Genomic DNA, 22,969 nt, shown 5'->3' on the forward strand with positions numbered 1-22,969 from the left:
TGGTAATGTAAGCAGGGATTGTCACTCACTAATTGCCAGACAGTAAATGCTTATAACGAACAGACCGATATAAAGAACTTATTTTTTTGTTCATTTGCTGTATAGATGCTTATGAACTACTGTTATTATGAACGTAGATTAGTGGTCGCTGCAAGTTTGTTACAACCGTAGCGTACTGTATATCTTCCTAGGAACCTCACATTGGGATCTTTTGAGGATACTCTTCTAGATATGTCAATTAGCGAGAAATAATCTCTCTAAAGAAAATTACATCAACAAACACTGGAATCATGAACAAAATGTTTATTAAACACAGCATGAGGCTTCATGAACATGGCTGAATCTATGTGCCGAACCAGAACAGTTATTTGAGATATCTACACTATCTACAACTAAAACAATTGAATTGATAATCATGAGATTCTTAACTCGTGCCCAAAGTAGGTACCCCGACAACCCTATTTCCTGACACACATGAGACACTGTAACATTAGAGAGCAATGTATTGCACTATTATCATTTTTAATAAGTCTTTGAAGAACAGGTTATCATGGACTACACACTTGTTTGTTTAAACTGAACATCAGGTCAACTTTATAAAAACTAAAAACATACTTGTCTTTATTAAAAAAGTGTTTCAGCAGTTAGAAGTTGGACAGATCTTGTAAAGATGAAAACATGAAATTTTAAAGGAAGTAAATATATTTAAAATCCACAAGATGTGTCTCAAAATCCATAAATATGATATTCACAACTTTTCCTGAAATCAACATGAAGGCTTTCTAAGTCAGTTTGTAGTTTCTATATTGATTAATGAAACCTCACATGGGACAGATAAACATTGAATTTGTACTGTCATATAAATTGTGAAAATATTCTAAGTTACAGAGAAGCTTAGCATCTAAAGTCGATGCACATGCACAAAAGCATACATGTCAAAACACAAAGTGAAACAGTGACATATATATGTAAAATAAAATATACAAAAATGTTTATTAACATATGAAAATGGCAACAAAAGTAATAAAATAGAAAAGATACAGAATATACAACCTTCCCAGTGCAAGATAAAGAAGACATCGTAAAAAAGGCATCTAATTAGGGATGAGGGCATATATCAAGCCTTTAACATCCACATAGAGTGATTCTACTTGTTAGCACATATGATCAATGGTAGAAAAATACACATTCTCCATACCCTCTGCACCGTCGCTGCCTATATAGGGTTATATGTTGTCTCAAACTCAACAGGCAACAGGACAGACTTTGTTCACTCAAACTGACAAGACATTGAGTTGACTAAATAGTGACTATTTTCCTCCACCAAATGGATAGGTTTATAAACTTGTGATGAATTGTGCAAAAATTATTGATTTCAACATATTGGAACTAAACTACAGCAAATCTATGTGAAGTAAGGGTTCTCAGTTCGGTAAGGGTTGACTTGAATTCTGAAAACTCCTGATTAGCCTTTTGCTGACTATCAGGTCCCACAGTCATCCTTGTTACTGATGTTGATGATGTTCCTGTTGCCCGTGTGGTCGCAATATACAATAATATCTAGGTAGGTATTACAGTCATATATTCCTGGTAGCCATTACGGTTGTATATATCCTGGTAGCTAATATGGCATAGATATCCTTGCAGCAGTTACAGTGATGGCAAGACAAGAAGCAAGGACTAGCAGTCAAGCAGCACTATCACAGCAATACAATACCATCACAAATTCCTACATGTATATACCATAAACGTAGCACACATCTATCCAACAACCCTCCCTGTAGTAAGGCCCTTTTATACCTCCGGACATGGAAACTATGAATGTTTTCACAAGTTCAACACAATACTGGCCATTGGTTAAGTGAGCAACAGGTTCTACACAATGACCCTGATTGGACAACTCAGATCATGACTACCTACCACCTTCTAAAGGGTCTTGTTTTAAACAATGGATTAATCGTACCATCTTTGGTTCAGTGCCAAAGCTGTAAAATAAAGTGACGGTAAAAAAGAAATTATTTTATTTTATTTTTAATTTGTAACCTTGAAAAAATTAGATCAAATTGTGGTATTTAACAATAATAATCTAAATGAGTTAGTATCGGGGATATTCAATTACCGGGTACTCAAATGCATTCATCATCTGGACGGTAATTAAAGAATTAAAACTCTATCATTCAATGGTGTTTGGAAAATTAACAATTAACATGAATCCATGCAATAAGACACGGTTAATTTTATTAGGATATCATGCTGGTTGTTTTTTTAAATACCTACATAGTGTAAGGGAAATATATCCGAGTTTTTACTATGACAATATCACTATTTCACATTACAAGACACAGGGTGCAGAGTGGATGCATTATGTACAAAACCTAGGACAACACTACCATATAGATGTAGAAAGGCAAGAAACCATTTGTTCAAATTGAAAAGTACTCTCATGTTTTCATGTATCGTATCCAACACAAACAGTGTGACGAAGCACACACTGATGATTCAAAAAGTTTAAAAGTTAATAAGAATGAGTCACTATTCACATAATGAGACTAACAAGAGAATAAGTTCACATGGAAAGACAGTGGTTTTGTAAAGGTTCACAGGTCCTCAAATCGGCACATAACAACCTGCTCCTATAATTACAAGTTCATGATCCGTTATGAAAACATGATCCGTTATGAAAACAACCCTTCTGCAGATTACATTGTGGCTAACGTATCGAAGCGAGACATAAACTAAACGTCTCTACTGACAATTTTGGTACCTTCCCTGCAGTAGCTCATTTATAGAAAGTCTAAAATGGTCATATCCAGCGACAGCTGACCTAAATACCAATCCCACTTCCAGGACCACATCAGGAGTCCGTCTTCAGTTTCTTACCACTTGACAGATGTCAAAAGCATTTCTCTGTAAATTATTTCAGGAGACACAATTAACCGTATTCTCATTCTTTTAAAAGCAGGTACCAGAATAGCTCTAAACTGTTATACTCATCCTTGCCATAGCAGCGGGCCATGTTTATGAAAACGCCAAAGCTTCAAATTTATTACAGTATTTCCTCAATTAAAATTCCAGGCCTCAAATAAAAGCCAGGGTCTCCAATAAATGCCAGGGTGTCCTGTAAAAGCCAGGCCTCGATTAAATTCCAGTGGTTTGTATACAAAGGATTCTCCCCATCCTTATCCTTGCTATTAAATGCCAGGAGCAAGAAAGAAATATATGCCCTGATGTTTAATTGAGGAAATACGGTACAAGTAAACTGCCTATCAGTAACACTGTGAAACAAGTGTTCCACAGTGTGGTGAGTGTAACCACAAGTCTAACAATGTAACAATATTGTGAGCACCAGGAGTGTGATATCAGCAGATAATGTTTAGATTGAGGTGAGAGTCTTGCTCTGCGTGATCTCCACACGGACTTTGCCAGGTCTGGCGGCTCCCTGCTCCTTCTTGCGTCCGATGAGGCCTACTTCTTGTGTTGCATGGGAGCATTCATCAGCGCTCATAAACACGTGCTTGCCCATGTACTCATCCCTTAAGAGATTGTTGTTCCAAATCTACAAGTACAATAAATATTTTTAGTTTTATTTATCTCGTTCATTTAACCATGTGTATAATAAGTAGTAACATTGTCGCATGGTTGCAAATACTGTCTCTATTTTGTTCAAGCCTTCCCAGAAAATATTATTTCTTATACATCTTACAAAGAATATATATGGTCTTGATGTCTTTTGCCACTTTCAGCAATATTCCCGCTATATCAATGTGGTATATCAATGCCGGTGAACAGGGGACGAGGTACAGGGGCCTGGTATGCAGGGGAGGGGGTACAGGGGCCGGGGTACAGGGGCGGGGTACATGGGCCGGGGTACAGGGGCCGGGGTACAGGAGCCGGTGAACAGGGACAGTGAAGAGGGGACGGGGTACAGGGGCCTGGTATGCAGGGGAGGGGGTACAGGGGCCGGGGTACAGGGGCCAGTGTACAGGGCCCTGGTGTGCAGGGGCCAGGTACACGGGCGGGGTACATGGGCCGGGGTACAGGGGCCAGGGTACAGGAGCCGGTGAACAGGGGCAGTGAAGAGGGGACGGGGTACAGGGGCCAGGTATGCAGGGGAGGGGGTACAGGGGCCGGGGTACAGGGGCCAGTGTACAGGGGCCAGGTACAGTGGCGGGGTACATGGGCCGGGGTACAGGGGCCGGGGTACAGGAACCGGTGAACAGGGGCAGTGAAGAGGGGACGGGGTACAGGGGCCAGGTATGCAGGGGAGGGGGTACAGGGGCCGGGGTACAGGGGCCAGTGTACAGGGCCCTGGTGTGCAGGGGCCAGGTACAGGGGCGGGGTACATGGGCCGGGGTACAGGGGCCGGGGTACAGGGTCCCGGTGTGCAGGGGACGGGTACAGGGGACGGTGTACAGGGGCCAGGGTACAGGGGACGGGGTACAGGGGACGGTTTACAGAGGCCGGGGTACAGGAACACTGACCTGGATCTTGATGGGAGCGCCCAGCGGCTTCTTCCTGTAGAAGACAGCACTCTGGTTCCAGTTCGGGTCTGTGGTGTTCTTGCAGCTGGTGGTTCGCACTGTCTCCCCCTCACACTTGATGATAACGTAGGGGTCAGCGCCACCTGGAGGCAGAATCAGTTAACTGGAACATGTGCTATTAATTTGTGTTTGTTGTGTTTTACCTGATTACAAGCTTGGTAAAACAGGGTTTAAGATTTTTTGTTTCAAAGGACGATGATTGTCATTCAAAATGTCTTGAAGATATTTTTTCAAATTTGGTAATGACATAGAAAAATGTCCTGACACATACTGATAAACTTACATAAATGTCCCAATGACCGAGATTTTACCAGAAATTTATAAATGAGAGGGATGTCCAGAAAGAGGGAATTTCCATTCAACCGGTGGGGGAGTGTATGAAAGAGCATAGACATGTTTTTACACATACAAAAGGTCTGCATGAAATCTCAACCCGAAAGATACCGATTCCGGTCAAGCTGCCATCAGTGTTTCTAAATACATTGCAGGGATTTCCTGGAATTCTTTCACTTTCAATTTCGTAATAAACAGTTGTGAGGATGACAGACTTTGCAATTTCACAACTAATGACAGGCTTCTTTGTGATTTATTTACAAGTTATTTTAGTCCAAATAAATATAAATATCGCACACTGTGAAATTTCAAATGCAGGTTTGGTTATTTTTCTGCACAAACTTTCACACACAACAAATGTGGGATTAATTATGATTAAATTAGCATGAATCCTGCAGTTGCATGCCCTGGTAAAAACCCTCCCATTCATCTCTCGCAAAAACATGTTGCCATAACTGGTAAATAAACACTGTCAATACTTGAATCATTTCACACTTGAAACAAAATGTTGAAGAAACTGCTTCTTTCATTAAAATGGGCGAAAGCTGATGGGGGAGGGCAAAAATATTTGGAATGTTCACTCTCAGAAAAAGACAGGGGAGGATAATTAAGTTGTGTGCTTGTAAATCCAAACAGAAAGGTCCACTAAGCCCCTCCCTGTCACTGAGACAAGTTACTTATCAGCAGCCTCAGACAATCTGCCCTACTTACCAGCCGCGTCCTGTTTCTCCAGACCATGGGCTCCGATGACCTTGATGTGCGTGACCATAACTGGCTCACTGCTCAAGCAGTTCCACCAGCTCTTCTGTGGCTGATCTTGATCCAGGTGCCTGTGGGAGAAACACGAACACCATCAGGTCTGGTACAATCAGGACTACGGCTAAACTACTGACTGATCCAGGTGTTTGTGGGAGAAACACAAATGCCATCAGGTCTGGTACAATCAGGACTAAGGCTAAACTATTGACTGATCCAGGTGCCTGTGGAGAAACACAAACACCATCAGGTCTGGTACAATCAGAACTAAGGCTAAACTATTGACTGATCCAGGTGTTTGTGGGAGAAACAGGAACACCATCAGGTCTGGTACAATCAGGACTAAGGCCAAACTATTGACTGATCCAGGTGTCTGTGGGAGAAACACAAATGCCATCAGGTCTGGTACAATCAGGACTAAGGCTAAACTATTGACTGATCCAGGTGTTTGTGGGAGAAACACGAACACCATCAGGTCTGGTACAATCAGGACTAAGGCTTAACTATTGACTGATCCAGGTGTTTGTGGGAGAAACACGAACACCATCAGGTCTGGTACAATCAGGACTAAGGCTAAATTATTGACTGATCCAGGTGTCTGTGGGAGAAACACGAACACCATCAGGTCTGGTACAATCAGGACTAAGGCTTAACTATTGACTGATCCAGGTGTTTGTGGGAGAAACACAAACACCATCAGGTCTGGTACAATCAGGACTAAGGCTTAACTATTGACTGATCCAGGTGTTTGTGGGAGAAACACGAACACCATCAGGTCTGGTACAATCAGGACTAAGGCTTAACTACTGACTGATCCAGGTGTTTGTGGCCATCAGGTCTGGTACAATCAGGACTAAGGCTAAACTATTGACTGATCCAGGTGTTTGTGGGAGAAACACAAACACCATCAGGTCTGGTACAATCAGGACTAAGGCTTAACTATTCATTTATGCAGATCCTAGTATCTGTGGGGGAAACATTAAAATAAAAACAGGCTAAAGCTACTGGAAAATATTTATCCAGTCTGCATTTATTTTGGAATTGGAGTCATCAAACATAGCCAATCATGACTGTTGACTGTGATTGCAGAGACACTGACATGCTAAAGCTAATTGAAAAACTGATCAACTGCACTTAACAAAAATGATTGATATTAGTAATACATTATTGAATAAGAGCCATTAGATCTAAACCAAATTCTTAGAGTAAATTGGTATTGTTAAATAGGACATATATTATTGAACCGTTTCTAAGTTGTAAACTCACTTGAAGTTGTTGACACTGTCTGTGTAGATTCTGATGAGGAAGTCTGACTCGACATCCTTCTCAAAGGTAGTGGGAACGATGACATATCGGCCCTTCGTGGCAGTCGGCCTCATAAAGATTGAGCGGCTGTTCCTGAAGACGGAGGACACCAGCTTCTCATGGTGACTCAAGTCATGCATTCGGTACCGTCGGTTAATCTCAACCTGTAACAGTAACAAAAATAATAATATGCATATTTATAATGAGGTAAATTCACACCATAAAGCATGTGTTATTATCCCGGTCAATCGATCGCTCAATTTTCATTCTCATTGCCATCTCATCCTACCGGGTACCCATTCACTACTGGGTGATTTCATATTTCGGCATATTTCGAACAAAGTCTCTTGCCAATTGAGATACCACATGTGCTTCAGCAGGACTGAAGTCCTAGAAGTCCTAGAAACTCTCAGGAGTCAAGCTGTCGAACACACCCATCCAGCTACTCTCTGTGACCACCAGTGCTGAACTACACCTGATTTGTGACCTGCGTGCTGTACACAGGACACAAGTGCCACCACAAGTGATGCTTTGGTAAGTAAGTTTTACACCTATTTTAGTAGAGTGAGTGAGTTTGGGTTTACGCTGCTTTTAGCAATATTACAGCAATATCATTGCGGGGTACACCAGAAATGGGCTTCACACATTGTACCCATGTCTGGATTCAAACCCGAGTCTTCGGCGTGACAAGCGAACGCTTTTACCACTAGGCTACCCGACCGCCCCTATTTTTGTAGAGGTTCACAGTATTACCAGTACACCATGATAGGAAATAGGAATGAATAAGTGTCACAATGTTAAGAAAATACCAGTATAATGCGTTTTAAAAAATCCTGCATATTTTCATCTTGTTGGAAAACTTTACATGAGTGCCAAGTCTATTGAAATTATGAAATTCAGAGATAAGCAACTGTTTCCTGTGATCAAAAAAGCAAAACTAATTGCGACCAGTTTCCTGAATTTAATGTGTTCATTTCACATGAGTTGTGACCATAGCAACATCCAACAAAAATGTCCGGGGGAAGCATTTTATTCAAGTGAGTGAGTGAGTGAGTGAGTGAGTGATTATGGTTATATTTTAGTAGAGTGAGTGAGTTTGGGTTTATGCTGCTTTTAGCAATATTCCAGCAATATCACGGCGAGGGACACCAGAAATCAGCTTCATATATTGTACCCATGTGAGGAACCGAACCTTCAGCGTGACGAGCGAACGAACCTACTGCTAAGGCTACCCCAACGCCCTATTCAGGTTTGTAACAAGTTACAGGTGAAAGAAGGCATGCAATGTATTGAGGTACGTATCACGATACACGATTCATTGTTGCAATAAACTGCACCACGAGAGTCAGGCCAATACCCATCACTAGCTTTCAATATCACTGAAGCCACATGAAGGCAGGGGAAGCCATCAGACAGTGTACCCATGTGGGAAAACGCATGTGAGTGAGTGAGTTGGGTTTAACGCCGCTTTTAACAGTATTCCAGTTATATCACTTCGTGTCAGCTTAATGTGTGAGGAAATCCCGAAGTGATGCAGGTCTCAGACGTTTACCACAGCATGGGTATGGTGCTGACAAACCTAGAAACATAATCGGGGCGAACTGGAATTCAAACCCACAATCATAGGTTTCCGGCGTGCCCAAGGGACGCAACTCTGCACAGCGGATCACGGCGCCTTAGACGACTGGGCCACCCGTGCACCAGGGAAATCTCATGTGATCTTCAGTGTGACTAGCATATGCTTTAACACAAGACCCCATCACTCCAGTATTAGAGGAACTAAATAATATTAGGTACTGAACCAAAGGCTTAAAGGCAAGAACATTATTGTGCTTTTTAATCAATACACATGCTCTACTGAAAGGTAAATTGAAATGAACCAGAGGTTGATAACATGAGCATCAATCCATCATGGAAGGGTTCAAACTCACACTACGTTATATCAGATAACAGCTGAGAGCCACACTACCAGCCAATATGTATCCTCGGCAGCGTTGACTTACTTTGAATATGGTGAAGCCCATAGTTTCGTTTGTTGAGCCTTCCTTGGTCCGAGTGCTCTTCTGACTCAAGTGGACCATAAACTCCTCTTCTTCCCCGTAGATGTCAAACGCATACTGCAAACAGATGTCAAACATGTACCACGGTTCACAGTTTCACTATATATGGCATTAAATATCGGAGTGACAAACAAACGCTTATCAACCAGACCAAACACAAACAGGCCTGTACACTGTACTTTACACATAGATATCACTTAGATATCACCAAGATATCTCTACCACGTTCCTGACATAGCACATTGTAAGTGTAAAACTGTTTGGTCATTGTGATCCCAGATATCCTCAAATACTAATGCAACAAGCAAACACACCAATATCGAACCACCTCATCCATGACAGTTGTCACACTAGTAGCAGGATCAGCCTCTAAATTAACCAAAGATCATTTTCGGTATGTGGCCCTGAGGCCAGGGATCGAACCAACTTTCTGTTCTCCGGGGAGACACGCTATGATGAGTGTTACTCGACATGGTCCGGGTATGACATTAGTGAGTATGGTTTTATGCCACTTTTAGGAATAATCCAGCAATATCATGGCGGGGAACACCAGAACAACCGCCAAACAAGATGGAGTAGAAATATGGAGAAACAACAGTTTCTGTTTTCTTTTAACATCCGTTGTCGTCCATATTGCCACTGTTCCCTACCTGTGGGTTGTTGAGGAAGGTGTCCCTGTTGTTGAGGCAGCCCCCGGCCCTATTTGGCTTCTTCCAGGCCCCGTGATGCAGGCCCTCGTTCCAGGTCTTGGTCAGGGTAAACATGGACGTGTTCACGTTACGGCAGATGCCGACTTGCTTGAAGTGCTTGCAGAAGTCCTCGAATGTCATCCTACAGTGTCAGGTAGAGAGAATGTGTGTGAATAGGGTTGCAGTCCTTGTCAAATCCATTCTTGGTTACAAGTTTCGGGAAAATATGCTATTAGGTAGATAGCGCAATAAAACATCAATACACAATATTTACAATTTCAATTGTAGTCATTTTATGCTAGCCATTGTTTTATACTCAGAGATTAAGATTCCCATGTGTAATTGTCTCGTAAGATAAGCTGAAAATAGCTATTGCAATCATATATTTTCTTGCCAAACTACCACTGATTCTGTTGAAAACATACCCAATATCATAACTGAAAATAAGTTTAATGCAGAAGAAAGAAAGTAATATTTTATCTGGAATAATGTAATCGAATATCTTCTTTTAGTTGCAACTTTTACTAAATAAACCGTAAGACGTAACAAGCGCCTACGGCGATATTGGCTAACATATTGGCTAGTGAACAATCCCAATTAGAACCCATTCCGATTGATCAATGTACACAAGACCTAATATTCTATTAAGAGCCCCCTATTTCTACTTTTGAGAGCGCCCTGGGCGCTTATTATGTTGAATACAGTATTGCAAATAAAATAACTATAAGCAAAGAACCTTGGTCGATTGCTGGATATTTCTTATGAGTCAACATTTCAAGCTTCCCAGGGTTCTATTACAATTGTAAAAACAGTATGTTGACAAAAATACATTTGTCCAAATAACAATACTTCAGCTATATGACTGCCAGTTAAAAGAAAGTTTGAAAGATATTCTCACCAGAATTCACCGTCATCATCAACTGTCAAGCCGATCTTCTTCTGATCATTCTTGTCAATTTTCTCCCACTCAGGGGATCTGAAAAATAAACATTCAAATGTGAAATATCACAAAAAGAATAAAAAACTCATTGGGATCACTTACATTAGAACTGAGGCAATCTAGATTGGCCAAATCATTCTGAACTTGGGACAACTTTTTTATATCCTCTAGGTCTGAGTCCAAATTTACTACCTGGTCACCCAAACCCTATTACCCGACCCTACGCGGGTACTCAACCCCTATTACCCGACCCTACGCGGGGTACCTGTTGTAGGCATCAAGAGATGGGTACAAAATGTCTGATTTGGAATTGCTTGACTGTAGCCCTGGCACAATGTACTTAGATACACGTATAAAATGATCTGGTCATGCATACACTGAAGTTGACTGAAGTTTTGTCTTTATTCAAACAAATAGAAGTCAGAAAGAGAGCGTTCATGGTCAGAAAGAAATGCAAACATTAGTGAAATGTAGTTTAACGATGGAGTTCTAGATAATTCTTGTCATTAAACAATATATCACGTGACTAACCACGGGTCTTGGTAGTCCTGTGGGTACCCGGGTCCCACTCAAGACCCACCCGGCCCGAATGTCTAAGTTTCCCGTCACAGCCCTAATTTACATGTTTTTAGTTGGCTTTTGCTACAAGCCCGGGGGTGTTTAATGGGGGAGGGACCTGTCTGGGGTGAACTCAAATAAGGAAAGAGTTTAAGGTTTAAGCACATGAATAATAGCATTGGATTCAAAAGCACTATCGCCATAAACAACACAGGAAACAATACATTCAGATAGTTCTACCCTAGATGAAAGACTTGTTTCCACCAGCGAAGTAATGTTGGAAGCCAGGGTCAGCATATTCTGGCAGCTGAGAGATGCAAAGCGGTGAGTGGGACGTCCTAGACCACTCATCGCTGACCCACAAGTTCAGTAATTCTTCAGTACTATCTGCTCCAGGTCTATGAGTAAGTGAGTGAGTATTGTTTTACGCCGCTTTCAGCAATATTCCAGCAATATCACCGCATGGGGCACCAGAAATGGGCTTCAGACTTTGTTCCTGTGTAGGGAATTGAACCCGGGCCTAAGGCGTGACAAAAAACACTTTAACCACTAGGCTACCCCACCACCCCTCAAAGTCCATGAAGAGTTTCATACTTGTCAGTCGTGTCAGAAATTCCATCTCGGTTATTCTTAAACAACTCAACTGAGAGCTCCAGTTCATAAGTCATCGTTAAGTTCCGACGTACCCATCACTGAATGCTCCCTTCCATTCACACTGTCCCCAGGGGTTACGAAGTCGAACCATCGGCAGTTTGGGACGATTGAACATGCTGAACAGCCCGGACGATCCCTCCAGGTGGACGTTCTTCACGCAGGTCACGCCATACGCATGACCTTTGACCAGACCCATGTCTGTGCTGGCTTCCATCTCTTGTGCCGATTCAGCCTGAAATGGGTCAATTCCATTACAGGTGTGTATAAATGTAAAGACATGCTACCAATTACCTCCCTTTGACTAGTTCACAATTTCCCTGTAGAGTTATCCCCCTTTATAGTGTTTGATTTCATTTATACTGAGAATATCACCTGAGTGTCTTTTGATCTCATCAATAATAGGATCGAAGAAGAAGAGAGAGATGCATAGTGAGAGATAGGACAAGTTTACAAATTAAAAGTTCTAAACTTTTATCGACCAGTGTTGATGTATTTGACATAAAGAGACACTTGGATGAGATTCTGTTTTCCATCATGGTTCTAACCTTTTCAGTTTGTTAACAGTAAACAGTGTAAACAGTATAGATAACCAGTAGCTTCAGTGGTAGAGAAATGAGTGATGTCATTGTGATGTCAAGGGAACAATGACATCACAATGGTCTGCAAAGCACTGTAATGCAATTTCATAGCACCCAAATCTCCTGTGGAAGATAATGAGTTTCCCTGCTTGACTGTTAACTTCCCTTGCTATCCATTACATGACAAGCAGTTGAAGTGAGTGAGTGAGTTGGGCTTAACGCCCCTTTGAACAGTATTCCAGTTATATCACAGAATGTCAGCTTGATGTTGCAGGAACCTAACTCACTCACCCACTTACGAATGTCGTAGTGCATTGAACGCTTTGTGGATCAGGATCCTGGGTCTTAACCATGTATGACAGAATTCACTCACTGGAATTGATGCTGCCATCAGAGACTTCCTGTCCATTTCCTTCTGCATCCGGGCAAAGAACTCTGCCCTCTTCTCCGGCTCAGTAGCAACACCCATCTTCTCCATCTCATACGTGTCAGACACACCACCGGTGAAATCCTCCAGAGCCTCGTTCAAGTCCCCACCATCGAGAGACTCATAGCAGCCGAAGAACCTGAGGACAAGGCGAGCATTAAAGTTTGTTATACAGAATATTTTCTTCTGTTTCACTGCCTTAAGATATAAAATGTATTCTAATTTAAATGAGGTTCCTAACAATTTTCTATGGACTCTGCAACTCATTTGTTTTCAAGACATCTGGTGAACAATTTGTTGGTTTGTTGGTTGTTTAACGCCACACTCAGCAACATTCCAGCTAAATGACAGCGGTCTGCAAAGAATTGAGTCTGGACCAGACAATCCAGTGACTGATATCATGAACATTGATCCACACAATTGGGATCGATGACATGCATCAACCAAGCCAGCGAGCCTGACCACCCGATCCCATCAGTCGCCTCTTACGACAAGCATAGTCGCCTTTTACGGCAAGCATGGGTTGCTGAAGACCCCATTCTACCCCGGATATCTTCACAGGTAGAACAGTTTGTAATAATCTGACCAGTAGTGCATCCCCAGTAGTTACCGTGATACGCATTGTTACCTATGTATTGTGATATGTATCGTGACCTTCTTGTATCGTTTCACCTTACAAAATGGTGCACCAAAACCCTGTACTGGGAGATAGTGGGATGTCAGACAAGGGCCCACTTGCACAAAGCAATCTCAGAGCTACGACTATCGTAAGCCCATGTCAAAGTATGGAAGTTATGATCATCTTAGCGCTAAGATTGTTTTGTGCAAGGAGTCCTTGACCTACAGCTTTAACCTATAAGTGGCCTTTTGTAGGTCCTTTTCAGGCCCTAAATGTTCCAGGATAACATTTATTAATAATATATAATAATCCAACATTACAGCTAACAAGATTCACTCACTTGGCATACGCCTTCTCCAACAGAGCGCTCCAGAATTCATTCTTGCTCTGTGAGTGGATAAAGACCAGTTCGCCATTGATCACGGGCAGATGGTCATCGATGACCACCTCGGTCCACTCTCCGTAGCGCCAGAACATGAAGCGGAAGATTCCCTGGTAGTTGTCGGGCTTCTGATCATCCCACTCCTGCCCCGTGGCATCAGGGATCACCTGCAGCAACAAGGGAAGGGATGAATAGAGTGACAGCTATAGTGGTCAAGTAGTTTGGTGGGTCAGTGATTGACTGGTTGAAAGAATGATGCGTAGATGGTGTATTGTTTCATGATTGACAGTAACATAAGTTCAGGCTCAGTATCAATTGTTTGTTTGTTGTTTAACGCCGCACTCAGCAGTATTCCAGCTATATGACGCGGTCTGTAAATAATCGAGTCTGGACGAGACAATCCTGTGATTAATATCATGAGCACCGATCCACGCAATTGGGATCGATGACATGCATCTACCAAGTCAGTGAGCCTGACCACCCGATCCCGTTAGTCGCATTTTACGACAAGCATAGTCACCTTTTACGGCAAGCATGGGTTGCTGAAGACCTATTCTACCCCGATATCTTCACGAGTTATCCAGGCAGGGAATAAGACAATGCCATTGGTCAATATTCTCAGCAACCATTATGCAAACTCAGTGATACAAATCTCAACTGTGATTTCGTCTTTCCTGTTACCCACAAACATCAACATACTAGCTATAAAAATTTATACCTTCAAAAGTAATACTAACATTCACATATATTGTAGTGGTGGGATGATACACCATTGCAATGGCGGATCGCGATTTTGTACTTCTCGATACTAGTATCGATCACAGTCGCACACTAAGTAAACAATATCGATTCTGACCTTAAATGTTTGCTTTAATAACTGTTCCACAAAACAATAATCAGTAGTGCAAGTTAAAACATACATATTTTGACACTGCCAACTGTAAGTCGTCAGTGTGCCAGGTATTTGGCCATCCTCTCTATGAAACAGATGGATTACGCACCACAGATAAGGGCACATGCAACTACCCTGATACATATCGGGTCGTGAGTGAGGTAGCGTAATGGATCGCACAGTTGGTGTATCGTCCTGAGTCCATGCAGCCCTGGTACATACCTTGTTCCAGATTTCTGAATACTGGGCCAGACAGGAACTGGCTGCCACAAACCAGCAGTTGCCAAGGCGACCCTGGGACACATCGTTTGAGCTGGCACCCTCAACAAACAACTTTGGGTTGTCCACAATTTGCTGAAACAAAATGAATGAAAATAACAAATAGCATCAATATTGTTCTTAAAAATGGGCGTGTCTACATTATACCACATGTTCAATACGGGTTAGTGAGTGAGTGAGTGTGTTTGGTTTTACGACGCTTTTAGCAATATTCCAGCAATATCACGGCGGGGGGACACCATATAAATGGGCTTCACACATTGTACCCATGTCGGGATTCGAACCCGGGTCTTTGGCGTGACAAGCGAACGCTTTAACCACCAGGCTACCCGACCGCCCCAATACGGGTTAGAAACACAGCTATTCAAATAGTGCCTTCTGGTAACACTAGAGCTAGAGCTAGGTTCGAAGGTAGCATGTCAATCCGTAGTCACAGACTGTAAGCAGAGTCTCTATATATGTTTGTCTGTTTGTTGTTTTGGTGCCACACTCAGCAACTTTCCTGCCATGTGATAGTGGCCTGTAAAACATAGAGTCTGGACAGACAATCCAGTGGTTGACATCATGAGCATCAACCTATACAACTGGGATACAATGACATGCATCAACCACTCTGACCAGCAATCCTGTTAGTTGCCTCTTCTGAATTGCTGAAGACTGATTCTAACCCAGATCTTGAAGGGGGTACATCTATACAATTGCGATATGATGACATTCATCACCAACCCTGACCAGCATTCACGTTCGTCGCCTCTGACACCAAGCACGTGTTGCTTGAGATCAATTCTAATCATGCTAATAAGGATCTTCACGTGTCCTCCATACATATGGTTTGGCTAATCAGTTTTAGGTTATTTAGGGAAGGGGGAGTGGGGATATTTTTTTTTAATTATGGTCAATTGATGGGAAGAATATAACAAAAAGAGCCATCTAACATTTTTACTTCTGTTCTTCAAACATTATCTGAATATATATTACAGGCTCAAGTTGCCTGTGATATAGACTACAAGAATAATTGAGACTAGACCAACCAATGAGACTGTAGAGGTTACAGTATGACTGATATACCATGGTATGAAATACTAATGAATACATATCACAATCCATTTGGAAAATTTCTGTATACTGCTTTTATCAAAATCATGCATATTTTCATCTTGTTGGAAAATTTAACAGAAGTGACAAGTCAAATTGAAGTTGTGAAATTCAGAAATCAGCCACTGTTTCCAGTGATCCAAAAAGCGAAACAATTTGCAACCAGCTTCCTGCATATAATGTGTCTATTACGCATACACTCTGACCACAGCATCATCCAACAAAATACAAAGTTTTTCAAATTGAAACCAAATTACGGACAAAAGAACGCAATATATTGTGGTACATATCGCAATACATGAATCATTAATGCAATAAATTGCAACATGAACGTCAGGCCCATGCCATCACGATGAGACTGACATTTATATGTTTTGCGTCAGACACTATGACATTCTATCACTGACAAAACACAACCAACCACATCCACATTCCTTGGGGAATCCCCAGGAACTCCCAGGAAATGGCATCAGCTCTGACACAAGAATAAGCCGAGATAACACACACAGCCATCTCTAAAGGCAGCACAGTCCTAAACACCTTTCCTCACAGTTGTAAGTGAGTGAGTTGGGTTTAACGCTGCTTTTAACAGTATTCCAGTTATATCACGGCCTGTCAGCTCAATGTGGGAGGAAAGCCGGAAGTGATGCAGGTCTCAGACGTTTACCACTTCGGTGAAACACAAGAGCACGGGTATGGTGCTTACAAAACTAGAAACATAATCGGGGCGAACTGGGATTTGAACCCACAATCATAGGTTTCTGGCGTGCCCAACGGACGCAATTATGCACAGCGAATCGCGGCACCTTAGACGACTGGGCCACCCGTGCCCCATAACGGATAAGAACCGTGTGAAGTAAAGAATAAGAAGTCTGTGTATTATCAGTGATTATAGAAAACTGTTTGTGTTTGACAACAATATTTCTTGACAGTAATCTCATCATAAATAAAAAAAATACTTGTAGCAAATCCTGCCGTCCCCCACAAATTCGAAAGAACAAATTATCTGACTGTTACTTAAAGTCAAACTTGATGAGAGAATTTTTATCTAAACTGTCTGACCATATACAAGATTAGTTACTGAGCTATCAAAACAATACCATGGAATTTGGATTTGGAACTTTGTATTTCTATGTCAGGTACACACCAACATGAACATGCAGAGTCAAAGTCAAACTTCAATGCTGCCATGGAAACAGAAAAAATATAAATTCTAAAAATCTCTAAATAGCAAACGGCACCAGTTGATAAATTTATCCAAGAACACATTTACCAAAACACTCTTTAACCATCAGGAAACCTTTTCAATTTGTATTAACTTGCAATTTTTACATTTATCTATAATTTGGCTTCTGAAGGAAGCAATGTCCTGTTGTAACATCACTTTTTGACCATTTCATAGAGAAATGTATTCATAAATCTACTTCAACCATTTTCTTAAGGAAAGCACCAAACAATATCATTCCAATACTTGAAACAATTTCCTTAAGGGGCCAGTGTATTTGTGGCCAAATCTTGGCTAACTTCCCATGGATCACAATACAAACATTTTTCTCATGCCATTAACTTTCAATCCCCTCAAATCTTCAATGACGCACAAGACAATGATGGTATTCTCCTGAACAAGTCTGCACTCATATCCCTCCTCAAAATGATGCAAAAGAAACAATGAAAGAATTTAAGAAGAATTTGTCTTAGATAAATCAGAGTTGAGGTGATCTCTTTGACAGGTTCCAGTTAACTGTACCACTGGCGCCTGTGTAGCTTGTCTGGCTTCTAATTGATCTGGCAACCTTCAGAATTCACAAGCAATGACTAATACACCTACATGTTCTGTACAAGAAATACCTGAATAGCTTCCTTCACTTAAATCTGTGAATGAAATCTCTGATTAGAGGAGGCCTCAGGACCTTGCAGCATGGCCTATGTGGTAAGTCAACTTACACTGTAGCTTAGTCCTGTGTTTGTGCCTCAGCCTCACATGTTAAAGTCCCATCTTACAAGTAGATCTCTTTCCTGGATTTTGTCCTGGTTTAAAGAGTTATCCTTATTTACATAAACAAATTTACAGGGAGAATCAAGTAGAACAAATAAACACAAGAGCTCTCAACATGTTTAAAACCTTCCTTCCATAGGAGTGTCTCGTATAGTTTTTCATACTTCAGCATAAATCTCATGGTTACTAAAACAATTTGACATACAAAATTCCAAAACACTTGAACCGGACTATGATTTCATGGTTTTTAAATTTGTTGGTACAAAATAAATGTTTAAATGTATCATGTTAGGAAAATCAGCTGAAAAAGTTAAATGCCGTGTTTTTCATGTGATTTATAAAAAGTCAGTAAAATGGTACAGAGTTGGTACTGTGAAATAAAGCCAGTCAGGTGACTGGAAAGTCTGTGAGGATGTAAAGGAAGTTGGCAAGGCAAACGTCTGTTGCATGGACTCTTCACACAGGTGTGGGGACACTGGAAAACTTTCTCACATGAATTTGACATACAAACTTCCAAAACACTTGAACCTGACTATGATTTCATGGTTTTTAAATTTGTTGGTACAAAATAATTGTTTAAATGTATCATGTTAGGAAAATCAGCTGAAAAAGTTAAATGCCGTGTTTTTCATGTGATTTATAAAAAGTCAGTAAAATGGTACAGAGTTGGTACTGTGAAATAAAGCCAGTCAGGTGACTGGAAAGTCTGTGAGGATGTACAGGAAGTTGGCAAGGCAAACGTCTGTTGCATGGACTCTTCACAGCAGGTGTGGGGACCCTGGGAAACTTTCTTACATGATTATCATTTATTCTTGAAAGTGCATTTTTCCAGTGAAGTACAGTTTAAAGTTCACCACAGTGATGTATGGGTAGCTCAATTCTCCTGTCATTTTCACATTCACACAAACTATGAAAGAAAACAATGTTCAACTTTGTGGAGAACATCTTCTGGTTTATTGCATATAGTAACAATAGTTTTTCATATTTGCTAAAATGCATGTATAAATTCTGTCCAAAAGAATTGTTTTGATGTCGTGATTTTGATGAATCAATTGAAACACAAACTTGCACTTTGTTCACACATAATTATCCTGACCGTCTGCACCATATTCAACTGATTCCAAGTGGTGCACTGAGTTACCTCCCCTGTGGATTGCTAGGCTATAGTATTGATTGTCTACCTCTCACTGAAGAATACACACACATCTGGTCTGACGAGTACACCTCGATAGATCAAACAAGGTCACATCGACATCAATTATTGATTAGCATTCATTAGTTGCTTCTCATTCAATGGAACGAGAACGTGAATTTCTCAAGTTCAGTTGGTGGAAAGGGACCTTCTTGGCACCTAACATCATTGCAATTTATCATCGTGAGAAATTCAACTGATATTCTCAACATTTTTTTGAAGGCAAGGCTTTGCCATATTTTCCGAAAATATACAGGTAACCAAAAACAGTGCATAAAAAGCAATGCAGTATATTCAAAAGGACAAAAATAATTAAACAAATTTATTTTTCTTCAGTTTTAGCAAATATGATACTGAGAAAAATAATCAGTAAGCAGGGAGTGAGTGAGTGAGTGAGTGAGTGAGTGAGTGAGTGAGTGAGTGAGTGAGTGAGTGAGTGAGTGAGTGAGTGAGTGAGTGAGTGAGTGAGTGCGTGCGTGCGTGCGTGCGTGCGTGCGTGCGTGCGTGCGTGCGTGCGTGCGTGCGTGCGTGCGTGCGTGCGTGAGTGAGTGAGTGAATAGTTGTCTACGTTACACACAGTAATATTCAACATGAGCAGCCAGGGCCGGACAAACCAGTAGATCAAGTGCTCACAGGGTAAATCTACCATTGACAATGGCAGGGTTGATGAACAATGAGGCACATACGCCGGGGATATATCTAGGCTGATAATCGACCTGAGTCTACAAGAATCGTCAGTAAAGATTCCTAAATTGCAATTAAACATTTCCCAATTCATGTTCACCGTTGTGTCAAACTTTGATGTATCCAACTTTGATCTGTTGAACTCTGATGTGTCAAACTTGCGGTTGTCACGAAGTATAAGCTTGTTCCCGGTGTATTCATTCTTTATTCATCATTTTCAGTAATGTCGAACCTCGGACAACTCAAAGTATTTTCGTAGGTCCCTTCAACTTTGACACAACGGTGTTTGACCATACATGATATAGTTATGACTGATGGTACGACTTTTAAGCAGTATTTCACTGGTAACAGGGACAAGAAAGAGAGGCTTTAATGCAGTTTCATATTATTGCATTGAATGCAATGCTAAAATTACTCCGAACTTAAAACAAAAGAAGTTTTTAAATCCCAATTTTGAACAAAAGACTATTTTTTCCCCAAGTCACTGTTTGGAATCCTAGACAAACCCACAACCTGGGACTTCAGTGATCAATACTTACATATGTAAATTCGCCCAAAGTTCAGACAGACATGGAACACTAAAATTCAAGGCTTTTCAAGGCTCTTAACTGTCTTTTTTAAGGCTTCTTAGTTGGGTTATTAGCCCTTCTGTGCCAAAATAATCAATATAAGACCTAAAAAGCCGTATGAACATCACAAGTTTTCCAACAAGATTTGTTCGAATCCCGGTTCGCCCAAATTATGTTTCTAGGTTTGTCAGCACCATACCCGTGTTCATGGGTTTCACCGAAGTGGTAAACGTCCGAGACCTGCATCACTTCCGGCTTTCCTCCCACATTAACCTGACACGCCGCGATATAACTGGAATAATGTTAAAAGCGGCGTTAAACCCAACTCACTCACTCACTCACTCCAACAAGATTTATTTTCACAACCAACAAATAAAATAAATTAAATCTGACACTAATTTTAATACTTCTATTAACAAGTATATGTCATTTTGTACAAATTTAAGGCTTTTCAAGCTATTTTTGAGATTTAGATTCAAGGCTGTTTCAACCATGGAAACCAGTATAAATGAATGTAGATGGGTGGGTATAAAATAACAAGCAGAGATGCTTCCTAATCCCCAACCACCAAAGTTGACAAGAAACAGGTGGGATGGCCATTCGGACTAGCAATCACACCCTAGATGAGATCAGTGTCTTCTTTGACATACCAAGGATTTGTTGACAAGAATAACCCCATATTCCACTATCAGGGATCTAAAGTCCAGACAACACGACCAACGCCCCACACTGAAATACAAGTCTTACTGCAGACCACTCATTTTGACAAATGGGAGTGCCCATGGGAAATGTGTCCTAGAAACGAAAAATAGACGATAATGTTCTGAATGATGTATATGTTATCTTGTTATGGTTATCATTGTCATTGCTCATTCTTGTTTGTCAGGACCATACCCGTGCTCGCGGGTTTCACCAAAGTGAGAAGTTGATTACAAAGCATGCCATCGTATCCCAATTGCGCGGAGCGATGCTCATAATGTCATCACTTGATTGTCTGGTCCAGACTCGATTATTTACAGACCCCCGTCACATAGCTGGAATATTGCTGAGTGCAGCGTTAACAACAAACAAACAAGTATTCGATGTATTTGAATGTACAGATTATTAATCTTGGTATTAACGTGTTTGCATCACCGCTATCAGCCTTGTGTTGCCCATGTAGGAGCATCTGTTACTTCAGTTACCATGGTTAATGCAATCTTGTTGTATTATATAATATATATTTTTGGAGCACTAATTCTAACAATATGAATAAGCTTATTTTGTTAATATCAACATCAAGCCTTCAATATTACTGTTCTGACGTGACCTGTCATGTTCTCAGATCTTTGGTGTAGTGGTTCGAAGCACTCAGATCTTATTGTAATGAGATTGTTAATATTATCAGCTTCTTAAGTCACGTTCATGAATGTATGTTAATTCTACAGTTAGGGGGTGCACTTTTAGCAATATTCTAGTCATCCCCCCATACAGAATCAACCCATGTCTTAAGCATGGAATGCTTCTGCTTACATAACAAGGCTACTGAACCAAGGAAAGTGAGTTTGAATCCCAGTTTCAATGTTGACAGGTTTGTCTGAACCAAAGGCATGCCAATGGGTCTCACCAAACTGTGTAGGTCATAAGGTGTACGCAAGGCGGTTCCCCATTAAGCATACAAGTCACGACCGGAGACGGGGTCACTCGTATGCGTGACTGTCAGTCTATGAATCACAGATTTATGCATAGCACAAAAACGTCTCTACAAGTGTTATTTACCAAGATAACACAACAAAACTAAGCACAGTTGATAATTATACCAATTATTGAATGACATGACAGAAAAATGTAAATAGAAAAAAATAAACGGTCATATTTGGAAACAAAATGTGGTAAAGTTGTAAGACTTGCAACACTTGGGGCTTTCCTGCCACAGCAAGGCCATCTGACATAAACTAGGCCACCCGGCCTTGAGTCCCTTCCCACCCAGTTACAATGGCAATCCATGACTCAAGAAATAAGTGGACCAACTTCTCCTCCCACTCAATTACACCCCTGTCAGATTACAGTCAATGAATACCCAATGTCTAAAGCTGGTCGTCACTCTAAGCTGTAACGCCATGATTACCCAGGAATGTGAGCACACAAGGTGATGTGCCCCTGACATGATTGATGGGAGTCCCTCCCCGCACCCCAGTCAGCATATGAGGAGACCCTGCTTCATCAGCCAGACAATATCAGACCTTCATGATTACACTGACAGGAGCACTGTCCACATCATAGTATTGACTATATCCCCCACTAGAGATTTGGCTTGTGATACTGGCCCATGAATTACAGTGCTATATTTACCTGTATGGTGCAAGTCCTCCACGCTCTATAGCCAACATGCTCTGTTTAATATTGTGTGGGTGTGGGTGGAGTACCTACTCTCATAGAAT

At 41.2% G+C, this 22,969-nt stretch overlaps 1 protein-coding gene across 1 annotated transcript in view; it reads right to left on the minus strand.

Moving 5' to 3' along the window:
- Positions 1–288: 288 nt before the first annotated feature.
- Positions 289–22,969, minus strand: part of LOC139448563 (calpain-5-like) — a 45,978-nt gene continuing 23,297 nt past the window's right edge. The window contains exons 3-13 of the mRNA XM_071230133.1: positions 14,957–15,088; positions 13,801–14,009; positions 12,788–12,980; positions 11,869–12,068; positions 10,583–10,660; positions 9,646–9,826; positions 8,939–9,052; positions 6,897–7,099; positions 5,586–5,704; positions 4,482–4,624; positions 289–3,556 (exon numbers count right to left, since the gene is read on the minus strand). Coding sequence (XP_071086234.1) covers positions 3,374–3,556; positions 4,482–4,624; positions 5,586–5,704; positions 6,897–7,099; positions 8,939–9,052; positions 9,646–9,826; positions 10,583–10,660; positions 11,869–12,068; positions 12,788–12,980; positions 13,801–14,009; positions 14,957–15,088 — 1,755 coding nt within the window. The 3' untranslated portion in view covers positions 289–3,373. The remainder of the gene's footprint in view (positions 3,557–4,481; positions 4,625–5,585; positions 5,705–6,896; positions 7,100–8,938; positions 9,053–9,645; positions 9,827–10,582; positions 10,661–11,868; positions 12,069–12,787; positions 12,981–13,800; positions 14,010–14,956; positions 15,089–22,969) is intronic.

This window comes from Haliotis cracherodii, unplaced genomic scaffold (assembly GCF_022045235.1).
Source record: "Haliotis cracherodii isolate W230 unplaced genomic scaffold, xgHalCrac1.p SCAF_7, whole genome shotgun sequence".
In the NCBI taxonomy this organism is placed as follows: domain Eukaryota; kingdom Metazoa; phylum Mollusca; class Gastropoda; order Lepetellida; family Haliotidae; genus Haliotis; species Haliotis cracherodii.